The sequence below is a fragment of the Oreochromis niloticus genome, linkage group LG7 (genome assembly GCF_001858045.2).
Source record: "Oreochromis niloticus isolate F11D_XX linkage group LG7, O_niloticus_UMD_NMBU, whole genome shotgun sequence".
Lineage (NCBI taxonomy): Eukaryota > Metazoa > Chordata > Actinopteri > Cichliformes > Cichlidae > Oreochromis > Oreochromis niloticus.
Window position 1 is genome coordinate 11,620,871 of NC_031972.2, and position 23,077 is coordinate 11,643,947.

Consider the following 23,077-nt stretch of genomic DNA (forward strand, 5'->3'; position numbering starts at 1 on the left):
TACTAGAATACAGATGTGGTATCAAGTTACACACATACAAAGCACAGTTCTTGAACTTAATGTAGCTCAACTGCAATAAACTGAGTTTACAGCAGTCATTTTGATAATAAATACTAATAAAATTAATCTAGGCTTACTATTTCATGTTAAACTGAAGGCTATGAAAAGATTTTCATGCCTTTGAACGGCGTGAGTAGTTAAACATATTTTAGTAATAATTAGTAACTACAAACTAGTGGCCCAGAGAAAATTAGCTAGATGCTCCACAGAAGGTGCCCTGAGGGCTAAATAAATACACATACAGCAACAAGAAGTAATCTTTTATTATGGCAAATGAAAAAAAAACAACTCAGTTTCTGTAGATGTATCCTGAAACACCTTGATCAAAATGCACCCTTTAGCGCAGTTAATGTCACATAAGGTTAATTTTAGGCTTGTCTCAATCAAACCTTAATTACATACAGTATCAACACAAACACGTGGCTCATGTTACACACAAACTTCACATGCCCTGTTCATCCGAGCTGAAACAGGAAGAACAGGAAGAAAAATTCCTCCAAATATTGCACAAAATGGCAAAAGTTGTTTATAAAATTGCCCTGGTGAGCATGACTGATCTGATAAAAAATAATTCAAAACAATGTCTGAACTTTTTTTTTATTTTAAAATCAAGTACTTGGGATTAAGCACACAGAGAAAAACTTCATAGATACGCTATACAGGAACATGGCAGAGCCTGGGCGGTACGCTCTTTGGCTTTGCAAATGGATGGATGACAGGAAGCAGTCTGTACAGCAGAGAGGTCAGGGGGAAACCAAACACACTTACAGGAACTCACACCATAAAATCACAGCTGAGTTAAATCAGCTGCTTCATCAGCACTGACCTCCTTATGGCCTTCACCTCTCTGAGGACCAATCAGTGAAATAGAACATGTTATGTGTCTATAGCGCCCGAGGCCTCTTGGGGGTGATTTGTTTGCTAGCTTGTTCCTCTTCCTGGAGAGCACAACGGAAAGACTTGACTTTATCTGGAAGAAGAGAGAATATCACACAGAAGGCACTATTTAAATGATGATCTTCGTCTTTCAGGATAACATGAAATCACGTCACTCATACAAAATTTGATACAACAGTGGAAGCTTTTGTTTTTAAATTATTGTGAAATATTGTGGAGCAAAATGTGAATTTTTTAAAAAGTGAAGGTGAAATGATAGGATAAGAGCAGAAACTGGTGAAGAATAGGAAATAAAGATTTATCTCTCTCCTATTATCATGGATAATCCTACTGCTGGACAATTGTGTTGTCTTTGTTGGGTCTCTTGTATTTTCATATAATTCGTAACTTAACTTCTTTCTTTCATATAATTAGCTATTTGCTCATTAGTACTGACCTTGACTGAAGTTTCAGATTTTTAAATCACCAAATATGGGTGTACTTCTTAAAAATCCTATATGAATAAGTGTAAAACTTATTTGAGTTGCTGGCACAAAACACATTTTGAGTTGATATACAACTGAAAATGTGAAGATATATTTTAATTTTACTTGCAAGTTTGTTGATGGAAATGGCACGCTATCATAGAAACTGCTTAGCACTCTTGCACTGTAATGCATTAGTCTGGATTGAAGCTTACACACTGAAACACAGCACAATAATACAAACCAACCAATACCAACAAATCAAGACTACAGTAGATGAAAATTCCTGTGTTTTGTGAGATAAAATTGCTGTTTCTGAGTCTGGTGGAGAGAACAGATTCATTTCCTTGTGGGAAAGAACTGCTGGCAGAGGAATTGTTTGAATTGTAGCTTACACATAACATAACATTGGTACATTGCTTTAATTACTGTGGCAGCTGGTAGTTGTTTGTTAAGGGTGTGTCTGTTGCCATCTACAGTTATTCATTTATCAGACTAACTTGTAGAATTGATACTTTGTTAATGCAAAGAGGCTGAAAATTTGGAAACTGCATGATGTTTACCTCTTAGCTCAGTAAGAATATCTATCTTCTGGTCCAGGATTTGTTCTAACTGAGTTGCATATGATTCAACATCATAGTCCACCTCCTCTGTCATTTCCAGAAGCACCTTCTCATCCTCCAAGCAGCGGATCGACTCCTGTAAGGGAAAAAGATGCAGCTGAGTTGGGCTATGTGGTTTTAAATTCATATTGCGCAAAAGTGGGTCAAAATTGTGTTACAGCACGTGGTTCCTCTTTATAAAAATATGGCAAATTCTATGGTATTTACTGTAAATTACTGCACTAAACAGGTTAGAGCTATCAACAAAGGGCTTCATGGAAGGACTTCATACATCTATGTATTTTGTTGAACAGATAACAGAATAAAGAATGACAAACTTCTGGTGACCAAAGAAGAGCAGGATGCTTGTTGAGTCAAACACTTCTGGGAAACACTGAACCAGCACATACAATTTCGAGCAACAAGAAGCACTGGGAGCCCTTCAAGTAGAAGAAGGCGCCATATCTCAACAAGAAGTCTGCTTGGCAATGAAAGCTCAAAAATCAAACAAACCAGCCGGCATGGATGAAATCCAATCAGAATTGCTGAAATAAGGAGGGCTGATTGTTACAAATGTGCTCACAAAACTGTTCACTGAATGTTGGTGAATGGAGGCTGTCCCCGAAAACTGGCAGAAAGGCGTCATCCTCAAACTACCAAAGGAGGGCAACATGATGGAGTGCACAAACAGGCGTGGAATCACCCTACTCTCGGTCACAGGAAAGGCCTTCTTCACCATGCTACTCTGCCAACTTAAAGGTGCTGCCGACCAACGCCTCTGCGAAGAACAGGCGGGTTTTCAACGTGGACGATCATGCACTGACCAAATATTCACCCAAATATTCAGGAACATCATCGAACAGTTAGTGTTCAATGATGCGTGTTAATTGAGAGCGATCACTCTCAATAAACTTCATCGACTTCATAAAAGCGTTGATAGCGTTCACAGAGATTTGCTTTGGAGCATCCTCCACCTGTACGGTGTCCCGTGAAAATTCATCTCAATCTTCAAGTCACTCTACTGCCACCCCAACTGCTCCATCAAGACGAACACGGGCCACACCGATCTCTTCGCCATTGAGACTGGTGTCAGGCAAGAACGCATCCTCTCGCCCTTCCTGTTCCTAATGGCCCTCAACTTCATCATGAAGAAAGCCCTGGTCGGGCCAGATGCAGGCATCACCTTGGACGGGATCAGTTGACTTACCGACCTTGATTTTGCAGATGATACAGCCCTGCTGGTGGAAGATGGACACCACCTCCAGGATCCAACGTCGAACCTGGCTGGAAAAAGTTGGACTTTGCATCAGTGCAGAAAAATCAAAAATCATGCACATCAGCGACCAGGCCAGTATGCCTAAGATCAAGATCGGTGGGCAAGAATTCGAGGTGGTTGAGAGGTTTGCATACCTTGGCAGTGTCATCGGTTGGGACGGAGATTGAGAGACCCATTTCAAGAGCCGCACTGGCAAAGCCTCGGTGGTATTCCAACAAATGTGAAATATCTGGTCATCTGCCTCCATCTCAATCAACATCAAGGTTTGTTGGTATGCCTCAATCATCATCCCAACATCAAGGTTCGTTGGTACGCCTCAATCATCATCCCAATAGAAATCTATGCATCTGAAAGGTGTAAAGCGTCGGCCAGTATTACCAGGAAGGTGGACGTGCTGCCTTTGAAGGATAATGAAGATCCGATACTTTGATCGTGTCACCAATGAGTAGGTGCTACGATGAAGCAACCTTCCTCACCTCAGTGTGATTATTGCATGCTGCCGTCAAAAACTTGCCAAGCGCATCATTCGCATGGACGACAGCCAAACAAAACATTCCGATGGGTTCCACCTGGAGGTTGTGGCAGGGGACGGCCACGGCTGACCTGGCACCGGACCTTCCATTATGACCTCAAAGCCCTTTGCATTGCTTGGGATGAAGGTGAAGAGCTTGCTGGAAATCGTGATCGATGGAGAGACCTTGTCACCCATTACGCTCGATAGCGTGGGTGGAAAAGAAGTAGAAGGAGGTCTGGCAAAGGTAAAGCCTCTTGAGAAAATAGGGTAGATGAATTCCAGTGCTAGCTGTGAACTGTTGCTTAGGATATCACATTTTTAAAACTAAAGCTTTACCCATTATAATACACGATTTAGCACTGTTCAGAAACAATCTGTATCTATACTAACATGCCTCAAAACAAATGATCAATCAGGTATGTGGGGCTAGGCATAGCAATTAGCTACAATTGGTTATTAATTTCCTATTATTTTTAGCTGTAAATGGAAAAACAGAAATTTTCTGGCCTACTGTACCTGAAAAACAGCCCTGTGATCCTCTAGCACCTGCTCCTCCATTTCTACCAGCTGAGAGACGGCTTCATGGAAAGTGAAGAGCTGCGGGGAAACCTCTTCCTCCTACAATAAACAAAGCCAGTGCTGTGATTATGAAATTAAAACTGCACGAAATATATGCAAATTTAAACTAAAAACAATTATGCTAGATAAATTCCGAGAAATAAAAATAATGTACCAAAACCCACAGCTACTTTATTTACTTCTTTCATTAAATGCTAATGTTATTCAATATTCAGGCATAACCTTTTTCCAGATGAGACACCATCAGCAACAATGTGAATGAGGGTTATGACATAAAAGTTAAAAAATAAAGTGACTGCAGAGAAAGGCAAGATCCATTGTTTATTCTGTTGAAACTGTAGTTATATGGAAAGTAACTGTGCAAGAACCTGCAAGTAGACTTAGTGCTGAATTGAACTGTGAATGTGGCAGGGAGCTAGAGTAAAGATATGAGAAGGTAGGAGGTATTTTGAATATTATTGTTTTCTATGGGCCACATTTGTGGAATAATGCAAGGTATCATCTGGCTCAGCAGTTCCCTGCTGACTGAAGTCAGTCTGTGGAAACCTAGCATCTATATTTTTCACATGGAGCTGCTGTGGGTTCAGATGTTTTCTGTCACAGTAGCGTGCGTGGGCAGCAGACGTTCTTACGTTCTGTTCACAGAGCAGCTTCAGATCATCTCTCTGTGGAGAGCTCCCCACTCCCCACTGAGCCTCCAGCACCTCCAGCTGTGTGATGTGTCCTCCCTGATGGCTCTCCATCATGGCTGCCGCAGGGTCCACTGTGAGTTCCTTCACCCTGACAACACATCAGGACTGTGGGTAAACCAACAATATGACGACTGCAAACAACTGCTGAGGTGAGCAACAATGGTGTGTAGCTGTATATGAGAAATATACAGACGTGTCGTGTCGGTGACAAGTCGTTCAACATGCCAAGAAAGCAGTGATGAATACTGTGAGTTATGAGAAAGAAACATGAAGATGATGATGATGAAGAACTTCATGCAGGCTTTGGGAACTCACGTCTGGAAAGCAAGTCAAGTCAACAAATGACTGATGAAAGAAAGCCTAAAGAACAAATAAAACCAAAAAGTTTACACTTCTGCTGAATTTGGGATTTAGAGTTTGAACAAAGTGGGGCACATGCATCATGATGGGTGACAAAAAACTAAAATATTTTGAATAGATTGGATGATACTGGTAAGACGATGTAGTGATTTTTTTTTTTTTTAACTTTTTGCCAACAAATCTTACAGAAAGATCAGAACCCAGAGGATGCAGTTCTCAAATGGTATGCTGAATGGAGAGATCAGGTTGTGGTGTAATTCTTTTTTGTTTTTTTGCCATCTCTACATTATTCTAGCACATCATTTTATAAATGAATTGTTAACTTACTCTTCATTTTAAATCACTTTTATTAACGGTTTCCTGAAGATGCTTTATGTTTTAAGGTAAAAGCCCACAACAACAGCGAGAGAACCCCAATAATTAGACGATGCCCTATGAGCAGCTTTGTTGAGGATCGCTCCTTTAACAGGAAGGTTATATGTGTGGGTAGCGGTTTGCCAAGAATTTCTTGCAATTATAAAAGCAGATAGTTTTTGTTAATTGACAGAAAATGCCCTTTTTTACTGTGCACCCACTGTAAAAAACAGAAATTTCTATACACAGTGAACGAACAGGAACTTTTCTGTCATTTAAGTTTATAAGTTGCGTCACTACATTGGTGCAGTATAAATGGCCATGGGGGAGGTTGTACTTATAAGAGTACAATTAAAAGTCTAAAATTTACACTCTCCAGCCCATTTTCCAGAGCCATCCAGTGCACCAGACTGGAGTCTTTGCTGGACCAATTTCAGCCCCCGGGCCCTATATTTGACACTCCTGTTTTAGTGAATAATTATTTGCAGTATGAAGACATGTATGTGAGTTTAACACACAATAAATGACAGTTAGTTTTCACAGCAACGAAGAAATTTTTCATCCAGTGCAACGTGTAGCTCACTGGAGTGTTTTGGGATGGAAGTGCAAAAATATATAATATTCATACAAAGTAATACTTCATAGAAAAGTACAATTGTTATTGTTTTTTTCAAGGGATTTGTTGACAAAAATAAAATAACACTAACGAAAAAGGAAATGACTTAAAGCAATAAAAAAAACTTTGTAAATAATAAGTAAAGTGAGGCAGACAGTGAATGAACTCATTTTAACCTTGGTTCACATGCCAACTAAACTGAATTTAATTCAGTTTTATTTATATAACGGTTTATATAACTCAAGGCACTTTATCTTGTAAGGTAAAGACCCTACAATAGTGATTACATCATGATTATGATGACTGAAGAGCCTCGGTAATGTTAGGACCCTCAATGATCTTTTTGGAAACAGACACAAAGCGGCTGCCTGGGTTCATGTGAAATGCCAATATAACTAATTCTGCACGACACTATTAAGAGACATAGCAAAATGATCATACTCATAGGTAGGGGAGAGCTCAGAGCGACCTCCTCCACCCCCACTCTGGGAGAAGGGAATGTCTGAGGGACTTATCCCAAATTCCTTTACTCTGGGGAAAAAATAAAAAGCATGACAGGGGAGAGAAACACACACCAACAAGTGGAGGCAGGAGAGGATCATGTTATGTTATGTAGTCTTTTCTATTTTACATTTTTATGAATTAATTAAACAGAGGAGAAAGACAAACGGAGCGCACAGATAACTAAGAATATTCCTGACAAGGAGTCAACATTTTCAAGAAAAATGAGATGACATGATGCGTGTAATCTGTCGTTATGTTTCATGCAAACCCCTCAAACACAAAATTTTTAATAATTCTCTATACTCTTACAATGGTGAATGTGCTTAATAAACAAATTTTCCAAACTTCTGTTTATGATAGGCAGCCAATCAGAAGAAAGCTGGCTTCAAGTGAGAGAATTGAATTTACTGTTAATGTTTTTTTGACAGTTGAATCTTGTATAATAGATAGAACTATGGAACTTGGAATGAGTATAACAGGTCCACTTTAAAACTTTATGTTGATGCTTTTGACAAAGACTGAGAGTCAGGTTAGTTAGTGGAAAGTGAAGGTGTATAAATTTGAAATTATAACTCAATGTGCATTCATCCTAATGTTATATTTGAAAACCTTTTTTTGCCTTTCAGCAGAATCTCTCCTACCTATTGGCATATCTCAGTGTGTTCAGTGTGTTTTCACAAGATGCCATCCCAGGAGAGATGGTTGCAATCTGTAAAAAGATGAGAGAGGGATTTACCAAAACTGCATACTGTGATCTGTAATCACATTTTCTATTGTGTGTCCATCTATAGTGGGTACATGTTGTTTTCTTACCATGCATGTTCTGGAGTTTTCTCCTATGAACGAGTCCCGCAGCACTTGGGTTAACTTGCTGGCTCTAAACGGAGTGTGTGGTTTGTTTCTGCCCAGGGCTCGAATACACTCCTGCAAACATACACCATGCCCAATTATGCAAAAATTCTGGCTAACTAATTATAGTCATTTTTAAAAATAATTTTTAAGGAGAACTAGGAAATATTTACTATTTTTCTTTTCTCACATGATTTGCTGTTTCAAGTCAATTAAATATATCTGGGATTTTCTTGAGATTGCCTGCCTCCATCTCCTCCTTTCCTGAGGAATCTTCCAAGAATCCTCTTTGTTGTCTTAAAGTTTTTTTTAAATATCTATAGGCTATTTGTTCCATTTTGCTTGATAGTTGTTCTTCTGATTATACAGCAAAGTGCACCTAAAAGATATTCTTAATCCCTTTTTCCTCCTGCCTGCCAGTCTTCCACATCCATTGCTTCATATATCCACTATCCCTCCTCTGACATGTCGAACACATCAAAGCTCCTCAACCTGAGCACCTTATTAAATCGTGTCCAATCTGGTTACTCCTACAAAGATCTTAGCATCTTCAACTATGCCACCTCCAACTTGGCCTCCTATCTTTCTGTCAGTGCCACTGTGTCCAAACCATACATCATACCAAGTCTCACTACCACCTTACCTTTCACTCTTACTGCTTTTCTTCTGTCACAAATTACCCCTGACAGCTGTCTCCATCAACTCCACCCTGCCTGCACTCGCTTCACCTCTCTTGTGTACTGTCACTTTGCATGGTTAACCCCAAGTACTTGAATTCATCCACCTTCACTACCACCTCTGCTGCTTGCTTTTTCACTGTTATACCTGCCTTCCTTTAGCATCAAAACTGCTCATATCAGTGTTAATTAAATTTGCAGGACTTTATGAAAACCTTCACTGAGTTCCTAGGACTTTTCTGTTGTTCTGCAAAGTGGTCAGTCCACTCAGTCAATTTCTTTATGCTGGCAGAGAAACTACCAGTTGTCATCAATGGCGATCACTATAAAGAAGATAACCCTCAGGTTAAAAGGCATTACCAAACTTTCAGGCGCATTTATTAAAAGATTTATGTGAATGTTAGTATATGTATATTTGTATGTATACTTTGATCCTGTCAAATTAGAGAAAATCCAAAGTAAATTAAAATTTTTACACTCAATTCTTTTTTTTTTATGGTATGGTGTGTAATCATTTCGCCCTGGAAAATGAACTGTTCAAAGAAATCTTTAAAAGCCCCAAGTTAAAATAACATTAAACCCAAAATGAGTGTATGTAAACTCCTCAAATCACAACTATATGAGAAGCACAACACTAAAGAACAGAATATCTGTAGTACTGAAGCGAAGACCTTGAGTGCCAGCAGACTCTTGTTGATCTCTGCTCCCTCGAGGCGGGTCTGCCGGTCAGCGCTGGACGTGTCTGCCCCTCTCTCATTTCCTGCCAGGTCGATAAGAGAGAACTTTCCATGCATCTTCCCCCGCCGACGCAGGATGATCTGGAAAACAGCGTGACTCCGGGAGGAGTGAGCATTGGCCGATGTCTGCCCAGACGTCCTGCAAGAGGCATGGTGAGGGGTGTTCAGGGGGTTCATTCAGTGGTTCTCCAACTCAAATCTTGTTACTGTTTAGTGTTTTCACATGTCTATATGTGAAAAAAATTACATGTTTACCTGCAGCTGTTTCCCACTTCGATGAGTTTGAGGACGTCCTCTGTGCATTTCACCTCCCTCTCCTGCAGGCCCACCACCTGCACCTGCTGCTTCCCGTCCTCCAGCACCCGTAACTTGGCTTTACGGTTTAACAGGTCAAACACCTTCAAACAGAAATATGCTCAACTCACATTCTTTACTGAGGCAGAGTAGGAAACAAATAAATCTAACCCTGAGATAGCAGCGTTAGCAGCATCAAAGCCTAATGAGGTAACATAAATTTATGAGGACTATAACTATCTAACAATCATAAATGCATACACACTAAGGTGTAGGAAAATGTCAGAAAAACAAGTGCTTATTGACAGCCAAAACCCTTGTCATTACATCTACTTTTTTCTACAATGTAAATGAAAATTATAAACTGTGGACTCGCCTAAACATGCTTAAAATATATAGTGCCTAATATAATTATGCAACTACTGACATTTTCAACTTAAATATTTAATTCAAGATACAAGTGTTATTTTTTGAGCAGCATATTTGAAATGCTGGATTCCTCAACAAAACAGTATAACAGCTTCTTTTGCTTTTTATTCTCTCAACCAGCCTTTTCCTGCTTTTTTAATACTTCTGTTACCTGGAGGAGAGGAATGAGGTAAAACACTAGCTTGCTCTGCTGTGCAGCTGGGCTTGGTGAAGAGCAGCTATAAGACTGAGGCTGGCTGTGATGACATGGTTGTGTATTTGCAAGTGCAGCCGCACATGTTATCACCATAAAGGTGTGAATAGAGGAATTTTCAGCCAGGACATGCGGGTGTCTAATATCCCACAGTATATGTCCCATACTTTATACATATATATATATATTTATATATATATGTATATGTGTATATATCTTATATATCTTCCTCTCTTTCAAGGAACAGTGATTGACGTACCTGTCTGTTACCGGGAATCAAGCACATTGGCATAAACAGTTGGTAAAAAAAATTGGTATTTTTGCTTGAAATTGAAGTAAATGTCTCATCCTTCATCGTGACTCTATTCACAAATCAATTATTTAACCAATTATTTTATTTGTATTACATATTAACTTACTGCTTATAATGAGGTTTTCAATAAATGATCAGTCATTATAACACACTTACCTTCCCACTGTAAATTTCAAAAAATGTGGCAAAAACTTGCAGGTCCAGCTTCTTATAATTTGGCTTCTTTAACATGAGAAAAACGTCTCTGGCTGCAGGGAGAGAAGGAAACATGTAAATGAATTATGTTGACAACAGAGACCAGCAATAATAATGATAATAATAATAATACTCAGTAAAGCATAAACTAACCAGACAGTGCATAGATCCCTTTAGAACAGTCCTGATTCTTTCCTGAGAAGTCCCCTCCCATTGTCTAAAAGGAGACATGAGTTAGAACATGATTCTAAAAACAAACTTCTCAAATCAAAGTCAAACACTCACGTGTGTTTTTCCACTTCCAGTCTGTCCGTATGCAAAGCACGTCGCCATTCCCCTCTCAAAAATGGTCTCAACCAGCGGCTGAGCAGTGAACCTGCAGGTGGAGTGTTTATTGGCAGCAGAATATTTGACTCAAGTGCTACAGCATAAAGAAAAAAGAAAAAACAGTGTACCTGTAAACCATTTCATTGGTGGAGTTCTCATCAAAGGCATAGTCAAATCGGAAGGTTTGGTTCTCCAGGTAGCGGGTCAAGTCAACTTTCTGCTTGGGCTCATGGACCATTACCACATCTTTACTGGGAATGGTGATCACATCCAGATCCTTTGTTGATAACTCTGAAGAGACACAGTCATTGTTAATGACATTTTCTATTCATGGCCAAACACAGGCTACAAAGGTGCACCAGGGCAAAGACAAGCAGCAGTCTATAGACATCTCTGTTACTTGTTTTTAATTAATCGACATTCAGAGATTTTTAGAAATAATACTTAAAATGGACATAATTGCCACCACAACAGAAGCAATGTCCCGTGTGTGTCCAAAATCAGGCAGCTCTGATTGGTATAGTGGATGTAAACAATAAAAAGCTTTTAGGAAGGCTTTCCACCTCCTCACAGGGGTCATCCCTGCAATTCCAAACTACTTTGATTAGCTGTCTGAGCTTGAACACAGGCTTCACAGTCTCTCTGAATACAGCTGCTACATAAAGCTGCTCTTACCTTTTTTGTTGAGGGGACGTGCGCGAACGCACACGCATATCCTGTGCTCCTCGATCTGAAACATGAGAAGACATGAATAAATAGTGCGGTTTACACCTTTGTACTGGCCATATGTGCTTTGTTGTTCTGTTTGGTGTTGTTAAAATAAATAATAAAATAATAAAATAAGGAAGTTAAAATACAAAAGGCATATGGGCATAGGACCTTCTGTTGTCATCTTTATTTCTCTTGTATTTCCTCCCCTCCACTTTTGCTTCTCAAATCTTCTGCTGCCTTTTTCTTTGCCTCTTTACAACCTCCTTTCCTCCTCTGCCATCTTTTTCTTCTATACCTCCCTTCTGCTGGGCTTTTCTTCTACCTTCTCCTAATCTTTACTTCTCTATTCACTTCGTTCTTTCTTGGTGCCCTAACCCCCTCCTGTCCTACAGCCTCAAATGACCTCCTCGTTCCTCCTTTCTTCCAACATTCTCAGGTACCTCTCTCTCTACCGCCTCCTTTTGACCAGCAGATCTAAATCGGACTCACCAGATCGTTTGTGGTTAAAGGTCTGTAGTCCAGACTGGCTCTGAAGTCTCTGATCATACACATAATCTCATAGTTTGGTAAATTAACGTCCACCTCCTGCAGTGTCACAGAAAACAAAAGTATTGATCACATAATGACAAATTCAATAAAAACATTCAGGAAGCATTTCAATTATTCGTGAATTAATTAATTCAAAATCAACATCCTAACATTTTGAGGACATCAGCCGATTAGAAGCTACTTCCAGCCTGAGAATACTTTTTGTATCCACACAGTGCTCTCTAAAATTATGCTAAATTTGGTAGATCACTTTTTGATTTTTAGCTCGAACTAACTAAATGTTTTAACTCTAGGGGCACCTGCTCAGAACACTGTGAACCGAACACAGCTGCAATAATCAAAAGAAAAAAACTGAAGCATCTGATTGCTTTAAAAGTTTGTGTTGTTTCAGTTGTTTTCAGAATTCAAACGTTTTTATTAAATGCTACATGAGCTGACTGATTAATTAAAACACAGCGCTTATTAAATCAGTTTCAGAGTTTCACAGTTTCAGTTAATATAACTTGATGAGTAATGTTTCTTTTATTTTGTTTTTTGGAGTATAATTATCCATGTTTTTTTTTCCATGTGACTCATAAGTGTCACAGTTTTGCTTATTTAACATGAGGTTAAATTTAAAAAACCTGATTAATGGATCTGTGAGCATAATGGAAGAGACCTGTGAGGATGACAGAGCATGCATTAGGTTTCAATAATTTGTTACTGCAAATCTGGAACATTACCAGCACACTGTGAAAGAATGCAGACTACAGCAGACACACAATAGAAATAAGCACAGAAAAAAAGCTCAGTCCACACGTCCACATTAATTAAGGTCAAAATATTCAAGCAAAAATATATACAGTATATTTAATCTACTGAATAACTTCAACATTTGGGTTAACAGTACAGAGTCTAGTTGTTTGTGCATAATTCTGTTTTTCAGTCAGTTAACTTTCTTTGATAAAGAGACACAATACAACAGTATAGTGGGTAAAACTCCTGTTGTGTGAGAGACAGCATTATTATCCATGTCTTATAGTTATGTTTATAAATCATAACTTCCAGCATTTAGGTTTCAAAATCTGGGACTTTTTTGTTAGAGTGGTGGGGTTGGTCAAAGCTCAAAGACTGAACTTTGAAGTCATTTAGATGAAAAAGTGAAGATAGTACACATTTTGCATTTTTGCAAATTTTGGAAGTGTTACAGTGGAAATAGTAAAACAGGTGGCCTCCAGGAGATGTCTTAAAAACCCTGGGAAAATGTGTTGGCAGGTATGTGTTAGGTCTGCGCTTGCAGGCCTCACTGACTCAGAGACTTACTCCCATGAACAAAGCAAGACAATTCCTCTCAGTCAGTTTTTGCTTGCTGCGCAAGAGAAGCCTGGTCAGCTCTTGGAGCTGAAAGCTCCTCACCTGATCCCAGACAACTCTGCTCGGAGACTTTTTATTGAAATGACACAACCCCCCATTGTAAAACCCCTGTGGTGTGTAAGCTAAGGCACTGTGTGTGTGTATATGCATGTGTGAGCGTGTGTGTGTGTGTGTGTGCGTGTGTGTGACTTCCTGCTGATCACAAAAGGGTCATCTCCCCTCACCCCCCGGTATATGGCTCAACTCCTTTAACGGTCCACCATATACAGGTGAGCCTACAAAGGGCAGGAAGTAAACATTCCTTACCAAATAAGGAAACCAGAACCTTGCGTAGAATGTGCCTGCAGTTAAACACTATAGCTAATAGCATCCCCCACCATCCTAGATGTGTAGGGGAGGAACAGAAAAATATCTGAACATGCAGTTCAAGACAAGGTTAACAATTTTAAGTACAACGATGACAACTTTTATCACAATCACCCTAACAGTTTGCTATAAATCAGCTTCATATCTAGAAATATTTCTCAAACAAATGGTTTTCCACTTCACACTGTGGTAATGTGTGTTGATGTGTGCATAATGTAAAGTACTGTAGCGTATGCTTAAGTTCTCACTTGTGCCCTCTTCTCTCTAAGCTCTTGTTGCTGAAGACGTCTCTTCTCTCGTTTCTCCTGCAGTTTCTCCACCTCCTTCACACAGTTAGATTTCCTCCGTGCTGAAAAAAAAGGAGCACAGTGGCATAAAATATCAGCATTAAAATATATATATATATATATATATATATATATATATATCTATATACACACACACATATACATATATATATATATCTATATATATATATATATATATAATTATTAATGTATTCCCTCCAATACATTAACAATTATTTTTGTTGATACTGACTCATAATGCCTTACATTTACTTTTACACACACACACAACAAGAGCTGCAGTTTTGCTGATGCTCTGAGTCATCTGGCTACCACATAGACAAAACACTTCATACAACAAAAAGGAAGAAAGAAGAAATAAATCAAAAGAACTGTGTGTAGCTGAGTAGTTACACTACGCTTTGTACATTTACCTGAAATCTAAATGGTTTCATAAATTTAATCAATCCTGTTCAACATTTATTATATGTCCCACTTTCAAATCTCAAATTAAAAGTCAGTTTTTTAATTATACACATGTCATGCATCACCTTAAATCAGTCATTCTCAATAATAAAGTATAAAATGTACAATATCTAAAATTTTATACAATAAAGACTACATCCATTTATCCATTTCATAAATTGTAAAAAATAATTTGTTGATAATTGTGAATGCCCCCTAACCTGGATGTTAGGACCAGCATTATTTTAAACGTGTTAAAAGTCCTGGGGTGTTCCTAAAACACATGGCAGTGATTTGATTGATTCAGCCCATATCTTGTCCAGCTCCATTCGTCATTCTGTGTCTGAGTTCATCTGTGTCATGATGTCTGGTCTGTTCTGTTCTTGCTTTCTGCGTATGCACATAGCCAGGTGGGCAGGTCTACAAACAACTTGCTAGATTTAACTGATTGTTTTTTGGTTTTTTTAGACTGAATATGACTTTTTATTTACAGTATTTCTTTTTCCAAATGTTATGTTTTGAGTGTTATTTGAAGGCCTGATCTTATTTGCATATTTATGGTAATTCAAACAGCAGTAGAGGAAAAACAAGTGCTGCAGTATGAAGCCACAGCGAGTGAAAGAGCCTTTGACACCCTTAGACACAGCTGTGTGGGAGCATGACACCACTGCTACAGAGAACAACAGAGATGCTGGAAACTCCCTCCAGAGAATTTCAAACAGAGCCATGTGGACATGAATCCTCTCTCATATGAAGTTTCCAGATAGGGTGACTGTGTTACCGTTCTGCTGCTGTATCAGGGACTGGTTTATGGCAGGCTGGGGAACGATGGTTGGTGGGGGTGGCTCCGCAGCTTGGCTGTGCTGACTGGGACGTGCCCGGGTGGTTCCCACTGAGGCAGCTGAGAAGCACACAATCCATTGTAACTGCTCATCTCAAAACATTAAAAAGGCAGTTCACCCAAATTACACAAAGTTATACCCAAATTCTCAGGAAAAGTGTTCACAGTGACCCTCTTATCCTTAAACTCTTTTTTTTGATTTTCTGTGAGGTTTGTTCATGCCAGTGTTTCTATGCTGACTGCTTCAAACCCACTGCACAAACTTAACCATTCATTTTGTCTTAACTGACAGACTTGTGAAGCAGGGGATTTTATCAAGCTTAGAAGAGTAAATACAACCAAACGTGATTCTTTAATTCTAACAAAATGTGAACATACTTAACACTGAATTTTTTTTCTTGTCAATTCACAATTAAACATTGATAAGAAAGAAATTTCAGCACACTTATTGGATGTTTCTTACTAAAATGCACACTGGGGGTCATTATTACATTCTTACAAAACCCTGTTGTATACAAATTTCTATCTTTGACTTTTACAGTCATTAATCACTTGGACTAATTCTTGTATTGGGAAAATCTTGGAATGCCAAAAGAGTGGCTTTAACATGAGTTAAAGAAGCTGTAGGGAAACTGTTCTACACTAATTTCAGAGAAAATAATCCTCACTCACTCTGTTTCCAATAAACTCTTTTTTTTTTTTTACATGATTCGGCAGCACCAACTGTACTGAAGTAGAAAATGATTAAATTACAAGCTTTGTATCTCAGATATGTTAGTGGGTCAGGTTTAATTCAAACGTACCTCTGTTCTCCCGTGGGGTATTTTCAGCCTTGGGTATCGCTGTAATCCGTCTGGTCTATAAAGACCATAATCATCAGAGTTGAATGTAGAATGCAAGAAGGCAGTACATAAAGTTTGCAAGGAAAAATGTTTAAACTGACTTACAGCTGGTAAAAAAAATACAGCATATTCTCTTCAAATCAGGAATAATAGTAATAATATTCTGTTAAAAGGTCATGTGCAAATAGGAGTGATTGATTAATGATGGCTGATGTTGAGAAGCAGACCTTGGGTACTTTGCTGGTTTTGGCAACATTGGAGGGAGGAACAGGAGCCTCGGGACTCTGTGGTATCTCTTCATCAGGAGCTACATCTGGATTCAGAGCAAAGACGCTCTCCAGATCAATCTAAATCAGAAAAAAGATAGAAATTACTTTGTTATTGTTATAATCTTGGTTTAAGCAGGGGCTCAAGATCACCTCATCAAGTGCAAGAGAGGCTGTATTTGCTGAGAACATCAATAAAGATGACACAAACACTTGGAAACAAGTTTATCTTTGCAGTATGTGACTGCTTAGTTTGTCGACATATCTTTTATTAATAATATTTTTTCAATATTTGTACTCTTTTAGAAGGCTGTAATGATTTAAAGGTGAACTTAGCTTCCCAAATGAACACCCAACATGAAAAAAAGCTCAGATAATTCTGCCAATGACAAAGTTCATTAAAATCTACGATCTTTCTGATTGCTAGCAGGAGGCAAATCCTTTAGTTTTAAAAGAAGTTTGATTGCATAGAAGTCTATGGGAAAATGGCCTATAAGTTTCAGGCTTTATTGAACACATATATGAAATTATGGTCCCAATTAGATTCTAAAATGAACAATAAAGCAGTTCATTTGCAGTTTTGTCTTAAAGCAAGCCTACATTGTGATTGTGAATGTAGTATTGTTAAATTTTCCAGTCTTTCCTAGTTTTGTGTAGATAATCATTCTGTACATACGATAATTTTTAATCCCACAACTGTTTATAACTTACATAGTTCACATTCTGTATAACTGTATATCTCAGATTTCTGTATAGTTTTTATTTCATATTTATATCCTGTTCATAGCCTGTACATAGCTTGTACTCACTACAGCCTGTACATACTTATAGTTATAGAATATTCATAACATACTTCACACTGTGTACATTATAACATACCATAATAGACCCATTTCTGTAATATACTTACACATCTCTATTATTGCTAATTTATATTGTAATATATCTATATCACGACTAAAGCACTTTCTGGATGGATGCAAACTGCATTTCGTTGCCCTGTACCTGTGACATGTGCAATGACAATAAAGTTGAATTCTAATTCTAATTCTAATTCTAATTCTAGTTTTGGTAAACCTTACTTATTACATCTGGTTTCAAAACATCAACATTACAATTCCAAAAATAAAAGCTCACCTTTTGACATGAGGACTTTATTAAACTATGGGTCATGTGACGGTGTCTACTTCTATCTTTTTTAAGCATTCTATGCTTATACACTTGAGATACTTGTAGTGCACTGCATCGGGTACAGCAATAGACCCCATATGTTACAACAGCATTACAACATGTCCAGGATAAAGCAAGTAATAAGATACTCATCTCTATTTCATTGCACTTCAGGTGTTCCAAAAAGTGATTTCCAGTGTTTCTTTGTGTTTTTCATCTCTAACATATACTGATAAATATTGTGTGGTCAGGATTCACTAAGCTGTTATATATAAAATAAAGAAATTACCTATTTTGCAAGTATCTTCATGACTCTGTAATATTGTATCTGCTCCTTGTTTTATATTACGATCAATCCAGTCCTTTTTGGCTACTTAAAACATCTTTACAGTACAATGTCATGTTTGTTGTAATTTCAGCTTCTCTCTTGGCCAGAACCCTCCTTAAAAAGCCATTTTAATATGAATAAGAGTTTTTACCTTGATAAATAAAGCGCATATAAAAGTCACTTTGACAAAACTGATTGCAGCATCTGCCGTCTGACAGGGTTAGTGTTTCTGGCTCAAAATGCTTTGATATCATTCACAAGAGATATGTTTAAGATATGTTTCACAGGTTATAGCCCAGCAACTCATTTACAACATTTTAAATACCAGCTATCATTTTTTGGCAGACAATCACTTTTTAGTCAATTCATCAGCAACATTAATAAAACTACAGACAGGTGCCATATTTGAAAGTTAATTAAAGTTAAATAAAAGAGTTTAGGTGGAACCTCTCAGGATCTCTGACAAAAATTCAGGAAGAGAATTACAAATTACAAATCACTACATTTCAGGACATAATGAATGAAACAGAGTGCAGAGGTAGATGTACCTCTTTCCCTTTGGTGTCTCCGTTCTCAATCCATTCCACTGTCACACTCTCATTGTCTTCATGCAGTGATGTGACCATCGCCTGGTGTATTCGTCCTGCAGAGAGGATACAGAAGGATGCTAGGCCTGCACAGCGCTGGACCAGACTGTAGAGCCAATGCTCATACAGACACCAACTTATGAGCCATAAAGCTAATGTTCAGTAATTAGGCCTGAGAATATTTTGTGCATTATCTTAGAACAAATAAACGGATCCATCAGTCATTCAGTGTTTACATGGAGAACTTAAACCCTAAAATAAGGATGCTGATATGCTAAATGGGTGTGGCTGATGAAAGATGATGTTGAGACTGTCAATCACACTACTGCAAGAGCTGCGTGTACTGACTGTTAACCGGGTTCTTAGCCATCAGACAATTATTAAAATACACAGAGCAATTTGAAAGTCGTGCGATTTTTTTTACTGAGATGAAATACACTTCGAGATGAAAGGCCCCCATCAGCCATCCATCAGCCCTGGTTAACAGGCCACCGCTGCATGGTGCATGATGCAGTGCAGACTTGTGCCTGCATCCCGTCCTCTAACCAGAGGTGTTTCGGTCATGAAGCAATGGACGGGAGGAAGGAGAGGGAGGACGGCAGGGTAGGTGTCAACCGGACAGCAGGTGGACGGACCCGCCCGCAGCCCTGCAGTCAGGTCGACCCATTGCCGTATGTCTGCATCACTGACAGACACAGCAGCACCGTGTCAAAGACTATTTGTGTCGTTTTTGAGTCTCTGACACTTCGCTCGCCGACCTTTTTATTGCGACATTCCTGTGAATGACAGTGTAGCAGCCTGCTAGCTAGCAAAAACATCCGGCTGCGTTGAGCGGTAACGTTAGCTGCTCTCATGCGGACCGGCCGGATAGAGAGCGGTGTGTCTGAGTGTGCATGTGTGAGCGGAGCATGCTACGTACCGTCGCTCCGTTTTATCTCCACGTAAATGCCAACGAATATCTTCCCGAACATCCCAGCCATCGCTCCCGGTATGCCGTTTATTGAGCGCTCCAGTCTAAGTTGTGTGATATTGCGGAGACTGAGGTCATTTGCGGTCTGTCGGGGGAGAAGACAGGCGGACAAGAGCAGGTGCGCATGCGCCACTGATGTCTTCCCCTATAATTTCAACCCAATAAATATATAAATAATAAAAAAGGACTGTCGTTAAATTTATAACAAAAATTCACTTTGTAATCCTGTTGTTGTTAGTACTATTAACGAAATATTGAGATACTTTACTTTTATTTCCATTTTCTGTAACTTGGACATTATAATTATTATAGGGCAGAAAATTAGATTAATATATCTTAATTTTTTATTTATTAAAAACAATCAATAATCTAAGCTCAATAAAAGCTAATAAACTTTTCGATTTCAGAACCTTAGGAGCCTGACAGGCGACATTCTGTCCTCTCCCGTTTTTGGTGACTGTGAAACAGGACAGGAATTAACGAGTACAGTTTATACCAAAATGTGCATCTGTTTAAAAAATTGTGGCAATTCTGTTCATTGTTTTTTGTGATGTTTTGTCATAGCTAAAAGAGAGAGACTGTAAATGTATATATCACATAATTTCTTTTTAATATAACGAATTAAGATGTATTCATCCAGTTTTATGCATATGAATAATAATATTAATAATATTAATAATAATAATAATAATAATAATAATGATAATGATAATTTACAAAAACAAGTTAATTGTGACTGTATGAAAGCAGACAGAAGACCATAACACATATGGTGACATAACTGATTGACAAATATCACTTTTACACAGGAAAATGGAGAGAGTAATTTTTCCAGAGTTAACATTATTTTCCTCTAAAAGAGTAATTTTTACTCATTTTGGATTGTAATCATTTCGATTGGCCTCCAGAGTTGGCGCAAAAGAACAGAGGAAATTCCATTGGAGTAATATGGCATGACCACGCCCACTATCCCGCAGTGGAACAGAGACAACTGTCAGTGGTGAGCCAGGTAAGTGAGTAAAGTGCTCAATAATGATTGAATTTAGGATAAAATGGGGAATTTCTGTTTATCTGAAAGGTCTGTAAGTAACATTACAGCTTGAGAGTTTGTGGGTCTTACATGCTGCATAATTGGCAAGGTTGATGCTTACATTAGCTTCTGCTAAATTAATGTCGTTAGACTACTCACAGACAGCATTAAGGTATATATCACTAAACTACGTTTAGCATTGCTCAATAGCTGCTTTAGGCAGTATAATTGACCAGGGTAGTGTGTTTTTAGCAAATCCAGTGCACCAATGTTTTATCCAAAAAAGGTCGGTGAGCACATGTGTTTTACTCCAAACTGAGTCATGAAAATGGACTTTTTTACCTGATGTTCTGTTAGTAATATGTGTGTTTTATCGAGGATTTACGTTTGTGGATGTTTCACCTGTTCAGTTAGAAAGCACGTGTGGTTTACTCTGAATTGAGTCACATACACGACTGTTTTCGCCTGATCTTTGGTTAGGAGCATGTGTGTTTAATGGAGTGAATCTTGTATGTGTACTGCTGTTAGTTTAGCAAGCACGTGTGTTTTACTCGAATGGAAACGTATACATGGTTGCAGTCTGCACAAGTGTGCAGTTTTAGATGTTTCTTAAGCCCTATGTGTTTTGTGTGTGCCTGTGTTTTGTTCAATTTTGTAAGTATTTGTAGTAAATCTAATTATTTAAAAATATCCTTTTCATATCATGAAGGATGCAAGCTGTGCGTGTGAAGTGCAGAGAACAACAGAAGTACATCAGTTTTGAGGGCCAACTGACCTACAGATCATTTTTGGAATGCGGTGAGTAAAAAACGTCAACATTTCCTGCATGTTTCATAGTGTGAATCAGTCAAGCTTTGGGGATGATGTTATAATAGCTGCTATACCAACTGTTTAGGTTTATTTTGCTCAATTTATTTAATTTCACTTTCTTTCCCTTGTTCTGGTGTTTATTTCAAATATATAATGCAATTTTATTATGTTCACAGTTGCCAAGAAGTTCAACATCCTGAACATATGACTTCTCTAAGATACTTGATCCAATTGTGAAGAATATGAAAATCCTGGAGGGGATGGAATTACAATTGCCCTGCATGATGACCCAGTACATGGAACTATTGTCCAAGTTACTACTGACAACTTTGGTCTTCACTGTCTGTTTGGTTTTCTAGAGTCATTTAGTGCCAGATATTGTTGCAACTTTTGTCTTGCTGAGAAAGAGGACTTTCAGAAAGAGTTTACAGAGGATTCACCCAAGATAATCATGCGAACTCAAGCACTTCATACTGAACATTGCCAAAAAATGGAGGCAAATCCCAGACTGCCTTATGTGATGGGTGTTAAACAGTCTTGGATTCTAAACTCATTGCAGTACTTCAATACATGTGAAAATTTCTCTGTTGATATTATGCACGATATCTTGGAGGGAGTCGCACAATATGAAATGAAACTGATTATGTTACATGCAATAGATCAGTATACAACATCAAAGGAAGTGGACATGAGAATTAAGAGCTTAAACTGTGGCTAAATGGAACAAAACGACAAACCACCTACAGTGAAGTTGGGAGAGGACTCAAATGACTTGGAGTTAAATGCCATCCAGTCCTGGTGTTTACATCGGCATCTACCACTCATCTTTGGAGACTTAGTTTGTCCAAACGATCAGCACTGGTATTTGCTACTGCTGTTGTTTCAAATAGTGAATATTGTATTTTCAGCAGTGTTATATAAAAGGTATCTCCATTTTCTTGAAACACCTGATCGCCAAACGCCACAGGTTATCCAAGGGTTTATTTCCACACAAGAAGCTGCTACCAAAGCATCATTTCGTGATGCATTATCCTACATGTATACTTAAAACACGACCACTTTTGCATAGCTGGTGCATACGCAATGAAGCAAAACACAGCTTCTTTAAAAAAAACAATTGAAAAGTTTCAAAAATGTAATTAAAACGTTGGCAACAAAACATCAAAGTCCTATTGCTTTCAGTTGGCAGACATTTGACCCCAAGAGACTGACCACTGGACCAAGTAACATGCTTTCTTGAAATGCATTGGACTGGGGCTGTGAGATGGCAGAGACTCTTCAGCTACCAATCAACACCAAGGTGTTAAATGTTAGATGGGCAAAACACCATGGAAATATTTATCGTGCAGATTTAGTTGTTTGTATAAAAGTCCATTGTGAAATGCCAGTTTCAATGATTTTCAAGTTCTGTGTAAAAGAGACGGACCTCATGTAATTCATGCCAAAGAGCTTTTCTGTTGTAAAGCATTTGATTTACAGGTGTCATACAGTCATGGTGATTCCAGTTTTTATATTGTACCAAACTGTTTCCTCTGAACAATAAAGGTGGCTGCTAAAACCAAAAAATATT

General features: G+C 38.3%; 1 protein-coding gene and 1 long non-coding RNA gene across 5 annotated transcripts; one reads left to right on the forward strand and one right to left on the reverse strand.

The window, feature by feature from the left end:
- Positions 1 to 305: 305 nt before the first annotated feature.
- Positions 306 to 19,797, reverse strand: LOC100692292 (kinesin-like protein KIF2A). 3 transcript variants are annotated; one of them, XM_005459659.4, is made up of 21 exons: positions 19,617 to 19,796; positions 18,659 to 18,753; positions 16,574 to 16,693; positions 16,308 to 16,362; positions 15,445 to 15,564; positions 14,160 to 14,260; positions 12,133 to 12,228; positions 11,608 to 11,662; positions 11,061 to 11,223; positions 10,891 to 10,981; positions 10,759 to 10,822; positions 10,567 to 10,658; positions 9,437 to 9,579; positions 9,116 to 9,320; positions 7,732 to 7,842; positions 7,560 to 7,627; positions 6,856 to 6,945; positions 5,025 to 5,172; positions 4,330 to 4,431; positions 1,985 to 2,120; positions 306 to 1,030 (listed from the first exon to the last, which is right to left on the reverse strand). In XM_005459659.4, the coding sequence occupies exons 1-21, from the start codon at positions 19,675 to 19,677 to the stop codon at positions 945 to 947; spliced, it is 2,202 nt and encodes a 733-aa protein (XP_005459716.3). In that variant the 5' UTR covers positions 19,678 to 19,796; the 3' UTR covers positions 306 to 944. The 3 variants fall into 3 exon arrangements, with proteins under 3 accessions (XP_005459716.3, XP_019216238.1, XP_019216241.1); XM_019360693.2 differs by lacking the exon at positions 6,856 to 6,945; XM_019360696.2 differs by lacking the exons at positions 306 to 1,030; positions 1,985 to 2,120; positions 4,330 to 4,431; positions 5,025 to 5,172 and adding an exon at positions 5,180 to 5,444 and having other exon boundaries at positions 19,617 to 19,797.
- LOC109202748 (uncharacterized) lies at positions 18,760 to 22,641 on the forward strand. Of its 2 annotated transcripts, XR_003221039.1 has the most exons (4): positions 18,760 to 19,300; positions 20,576 to 20,676; positions 21,407 to 21,495; positions 21,684 to 22,641. It is a non-coding gene; the product is annotated as an uncharacterized LOC109202748 (long non-coding RNA). The 2 variants fall into 2 exon arrangements; XR_002062664.2 differs by lacking the exon at positions 18,760 to 19,300 and having other exon boundaries at positions 20,308 to 20,676.
- Positions 22,642 to 23,077: the final 436 nt, after the last annotated feature.